Genomic DNA, 5,273 nt, shown 5'->3' with positions numbered 1-5,273 from the left:
ACTGCGGTGGCCTCGGGCCGTAGGCCCATGTGAGTTGGAATGTGCCAGAGTCTTTGCAGAGATCCGGGGGACAGCTGTTACTCCGATAAGTGTAATTTTTTTGGAATTGTCGTGTGGTCTTCAAAGGATATTGAAATTTCATGACTTGCATCCAGAACAGAATCTTGTTAGGTTATAGTCTAACACGAACTACGTTAATCAGATCGGAGCCTTATGGATATCTCTGGTCCCTAGACCAGGTTCACGATGCCTCCGCCAGCCCTGGGGGTGGCCCCCGTGCCCTGCAGACAGGTTGGCGTCGAGGGGACTCCGGCGCTGAAGGCCGTGCACCACCTGTCTTCCCCAGCCGTGTCGCCCAACCCACTCTCCAGCCCTCACCTGTATCACAAGGTACGTGTCGGCCCGGCCCGGCCCCCAGCGGAGCAGGTCATGGTGGCTGTGCTCGACGTGTCCTGCAGCCGACAGGCTGCCACAGAGACTTCAGAGGGAGTTCGTCCTCTGACCGTTCAGCTCTGTTTGCATTCCCTGTAACAGACGTAACTTTAAAAGTGTTATTTCAAAATTTAATATATTTTATTTCATTTCCACAAACACTTTAATTATTCTGTTGAACTCATTAGCATAAAACTGAAGTTCGAGTTAAGGCTCGAACATTTTGTTTTCCCATTTATCTGTTAAGTTATGTGCTAAAAACACTTTGGTTTTTAAGAAGCAAACTCAAGAGCTAACAGTGGCGCCGCTTGGTGCATGGCAGGCCCGCGGGGCACTCCCTCCGGCGTTCTTCGCGTGGGGGGCCGGGCCGGAGGGGCGGGTCCCACCGGTCATTAGCTTTCTGGGCCCCAGGCGTCCCTACGAATGCGTGTCTTCACGTCCCTGTGGCAGATCTTAGTCCAGATCCCACACAGTAGAAACTCTTGGGCCGTTCCTGAGCCCCGTGCTCCTGAAGCGCCCGAGTGTTTGAAAGGGTCGTTGGCCGGCATCTGCTGCCAGGAGTCAGGGTGGCGTGTCTGAGGCCGCTGTCTCCCCTGGGCTCACACTCGCCGCTGTCCCTCTGCATCACCCCAGTCAGTTCCTCCGTTGCTCATCCAATCATATTTTGCCAGCTGAGTTTTGATTCTTGACCTTTGGTTCTTTGGACCTATGTCATTAAGTCCTGATTTTTTTATTTTTTTTAATTTAGATTTAGTAATATTCCTTCTTGGATTTATTCATCCTGTCACAAGGAAGCTTTCATTATATTACCAGGTGTATGATGCCGGCCTCTTAGAAATATTCAGAATGAAACTATAGCTTTGCAGCGGGGAAGAGCAGCCCTCGTGAGCTGCGTGTTAGCTTTCCTTCTCAACTCCCTTCTGAGCTCGTTCTGCTCCGAGACCTTCCCGAAGCTGGCCGTGTGCTCTGGTCCGCTTCGCGTGGGCTTTGCGGTGTAGGAGCAGCGCGATCACATTCTGCTGCGTGTGAATTGTGGCTCAGTGCTGAGACATGGGCTCACGCACCGTTTCCAGAATGTTGCGGCTAAAGTTGGGAAGAAAATGAGAGGGACCCTCTCTTTTCTGCGGACAAAGAGAGCCATTTAGAAGTGAGATTCTGGATGTGTTTGGATATGAAGGTGTATCGTTTGATGCAGATTTACAGTTCTTACCTTGAATGAGTCACTAAACAGGAATAGTATTTTTGTCTCGAATCTAGTGAAACTGAAATCTACGAATGTGACTCTGTCAGAAAGAGCTGCTGTATTTAACGTCACGTGCACGCTGCGTGCATCTCGGTCGTGTGTGTAGCGTCTGCACGCTCTCACTGTCCGTAGTTTCTAGCTTTTCTCCAGGGGAGGGTCACACCCATGGTCACTTGAGTTTGCTGCCCCGAGACTGAGCTGGCAGGAGCTGGGGTGGGCGGTGTCCCATGCACCGTGTCTGGTGTCTCCAAGCCTCCCCCTGGTGTCACTGTCCCTCTGTCTCTTCAGCAGCACAGTGGCATGAAGCTGTCCATGAAAGGCTCTCACAGCCACAGCCAGGGTGGCAGCTACAGCTCTGTGGGCGGCGGAGGCGTGCGGCCCCCCGTGGGTAACCGGGGACATCACCAGTATAACCGCACCGGCTGGAGGAGGAAAAAACACACCCACACGAGGGACAGCCTGCCCGTCAGCCTCAGCAGGTAATAGCACCCGCGGGCGCCTCCCGCCCCCACCCTCACAGACTGCGCCGTGGCCTCGGCCTGGCCGGGAACTGAGACCAGCATCCAGCACGTCAGCCCGGGCTCCTGGAACGCCCGCCGCTGATCACTCTGCATGTCCCTCGTGTGGTGGTCACGTCCATCGTAAAGAACACTCCTCGTGCGCATCTGTGAAGCCTTACTCAACGCGGACGCTGCTTTCTGCCTTCCCAGGAGTTTTCCAGAAGCAGGTCTGGACCTGGAGCTGCAGGGAGTGACGTCGGCCTGGGCGTTGGTTTCTCGTAGCCGAATCTGTCCCTTCGGTGGGGTATTTTCATTTCTGTTTGTCAGCCGCAGAGATCAGCCCGTCCTCGGCCGCTCCACAGCGGGGACGACGGGCGGTCACCCTCGTCTTACTGCCCTTGTATTTTGTTTCAAATTTCAGAACTGTTTTTTATGTAAATATTGAAAACTTATGATTTGTGCAATAACTCAGATATTTTTTATTTAATTTCATATTTTCACATAAGTTATATTTAAAGGAGGAGGGAATTTTTTTAAACAAGCTTAGGTCCTTTCCCGAGTTGCATTTTCTAAGTTGGGTTCATCGTGTCGCTGGTTGTCGGAGGAGCACTGTGGCAGACCGCACAGGGGCGCGAGGGGCATGGCTTTGCCTCCCACCATCCTGGGCTCTGGCGGGGTCCGCTCCGTCCGTGGCCCAGGACCCCAGTGGCTCCCCTGCCTTCTGACAAGCGGCTGGCCGGCTCTGCTGTCGCTGGTCTGTCATCTCTGGCCACGGAGTTTTAACATTTTGGTTTTGGTTCTTTTAAACTAGACAACAAATCCAGCATTTAAAGTGCCAGAGTATAACTTTCCAAGGGAAGAAGACGTGGTCACATCATAAAACCTTTTTTTAAAAAAAAAGCAACGTGAACTTCTAAATGCTTCCGTCAGTTTCAGTTAAGTAGCTCGTGACGAGGGGTCTGGTGAGTGTCGTCACGGACGATGGTGCCCAGTTTTAGGAATGTGGAGGAAGGAATTGCGTTGATTCCTGTGCGGAATCTCTAGCCATGTGCATCCGTTCTGTTCAGAGCAAACCTAGGGGCAGCCTGCCCCTGCGAGGTGCGCTGATAGCCCCAGGGGCGGCTGTCGCCGGCTGGGGGCACACGCGCGTGCTGTGCAGGTGTGCTCTGCCGGAACCACCTCTGTCTGCGTTGCCTTTTTTTTGAACAAGACTGTATCCATCCTGCCTAACCTGAGTGTTCAGAGCACCACGGTTGCCCTGGGAGTTAGCTGCATCTCGCGGGTCATCTGCTGCCCCGCCTGTAAGCGGGGTCTGCCCCTGGTGGCACTGCGGGCAGCTTGGCCTCTAGGTCCGCTAGTGGAGAGTGTCGAGATGAGAAACTTGCAGTGGTGATGCCTGGCCGACGGGCGGCCGGGGGCGTTTCAGAGCGAGGCCCGAGTGTGATGGCGGGGAACGCGCTTTCAAGTGCCTCCGGCCTGGCTTTCCTTTTAAGCAGGACTGGCCCACGTTAGTTAGCACTGAGGGCTGCCAGGCGCCACCGCAGGTCCCCTGGGGCCATTCCAGAATAGAGTAGCACATTCTGTCTGCAGTTCTTAATGATCGAAAGTTATCAAAAATATTTAAAGATATTTAAATTGTGAACCTATTGATAAAAACATATTTATAAAAACTGATACATAGGCCTGTACTAATCTTCACGCATTAGCAATACTGACTGTGACCCTGCATCCAGGACACTGCTGCGGGGACCGTGGCGAGTGTCCCGTGGGTGTCCGTTTTAAAGCTCGATTCACACGCACAGGCGCCGTGCCCCGCCCCGCCGTGGCGCACCGAATGAATTGGCCTGGCTGCCACTGTGGTCACACGCCCCCGGCGTGGCAGAGAAGCATCATGTTTCGATTTTGTTTTGTGTGTGGACAACAATGTGGAAGCTAAAATTGACATATTTTTATGTAAAGTTTTTCTATTCTTTGATTTTTAATAAACTTTGGAAACCAGGTGGTGGTCGTGCTCGCGTGCTTTCCTCTGGGGGGGAGGGGTGGCCTCCAGTTCCACAGTCTCGCGTGCTCTGATGAAGACCGTGAAAGATTTTCCATCCACTGCTTCAGTAACTTCGGAACCCAGCTGGGGTCCCAGGCTGAGAAGGAGTGAATCGGAATCGAAGCACATTCTCCGTTCACGGGGATGCGGTACAGCTGTGTAAATGATACAGTCGATGTGGGGTTTCTGGCCCGTCGCTGTGACGCTGTACACTCGGAATCCCCAGTGGAGAGTGTGTACTCTGCCTCCCTCCTGGGTCAGCATTTACACTACTTAGAAAGAACACATTTCCAGCTGCCAGACGATCACGTAGCTTGAAACATAACTTAGGTTGAGCATTCACAGGGAAGTTTATAAAACTTATTACAAGCCACGGGGCGACAGAACTAAGCTCAGCCCACGTGATCCCTGAGCTCGTGTGCTCTGGACCTGTCGGCAGTGTTGGGAGGCGGGCGTCGGGGTACAGTGGGTGTCGGGGTACAGCACTCGACCTCGTGGCCCTGCCACGGGGGTTTCGGAGGGTGCTCTGAGCACACGCACGCCTCACAGCGCCCCGCTCCTGAGAGGTGGCAGAAAACCTCTGCGGGCTCAGGTTCCAGGTGACATCAGCGCTGTGGACAGTGTGCAACGGCTGGAGGCACCGTGGGACCTGGGCTGACGCGTTCAAAAGCTTCTGACACCACCGGCTCAGGACGCAGGGCGCGTTCCCGTCCGCCTGGGTCCTGCTCAGCGTTGACAGTTGCAAGGTACCAGCCGTCGCAAAGATGGAAGAGCGTGCGGTCATCGTTTCACACGTGGTGACCCCAACGTCTGGTCATTTTGTTTTACTCTTTTTTTGGTTTTCTTTTTTAGTTTTCGAAGCCACTTTCTCCTGACCTTCCCCCATTTCCCGCCCCCCCCTTCCGTCCTCCGTGCTCCTGCCGCCCCTCACCAGCCGCATGGCCCGGCCCCTCGTGGGAGAACCCTCACCTGCTCACCGCGAAGTTAGAGGCGTCCAGTTTGGGGTCTGCTGCCCCGAGGGGCGTCCAGCCTGAGTGCGAGAGGTCAACAGCCCTGG

The 5,273-nt window shown here is 54.1% G+C and overlaps 1 protein-coding gene across 2 annotated transcripts; it reads left to right on the top strand.

Annotated features, from left to right (window-relative positions):
- The first annotated feature begins 6 nt into the window (after positions 1-6).
- LOC105311237 (non-canonical poly(A) RNA polymerase PAPD7-like) lies at positions 7-4,174 on the top strand. 2 transcript variants are annotated; one of them, XM_011387248.2, is made up of 2 exons: positions 7-390; positions 1,967-4,174. In XM_011387248.2, the coding sequence occupies exons 1-2, from the start codon at positions 247-249 to the stop codon at positions 2,156-2,158; spliced, it is 336 nt and encodes a 111-aa protein (XP_011385550.1). In that variant the 5' UTR covers positions 7-246; the 3' UTR covers positions 2,159-4,174. The 2 variants fall into 2 exon arrangements, with proteins under 2 accessions (XP_011385550.1, XP_011385549.1); XM_011387247.2 differs by having other exon boundaries at positions 9-390; positions 1,964-4,174.
- The last annotated feature ends 1,099 nt before the right edge of the window (positions 4,175-5,273 follow it).

This window comes from Pteropus vampyrus, unplaced genomic scaffold, assembly GCF_000151845.1.
Source record: "Pteropus vampyrus isolate Shadow unplaced genomic scaffold, Pvam_2.0 Scaffold1000002423, whole genome shotgun sequence".
NCBI classification, from domain to species: domain Eukaryota; kingdom Metazoa; phylum Chordata; class Mammalia; order Chiroptera; family Pteropodidae; genus Pteropus; species Pteropus vampyrus.
Note: the sequence above shows the minus strand (reverse complement) of the source record. Positions and strands in the feature narration are given on the sequence as shown.

What these genes read in the sequence shown, in the direction of transcription:
- LOC105311237 (XM_011387247.2), top strand. Translation starts at nt 247, where the DNA reads ATGCCTCCGCCAGCCCTGGGGGTGGCCCCCGTGCCCTGCAGACAGGTT. An exon ending in GCCCTCACCTGTATCACAAG is followed by an intron (nt 391 to 1,963) that starts GTACGTGTCGGC and finishes CTGTCTCTTCAG; the next exon opens with CAGCACAGTGGCATGAAGCT.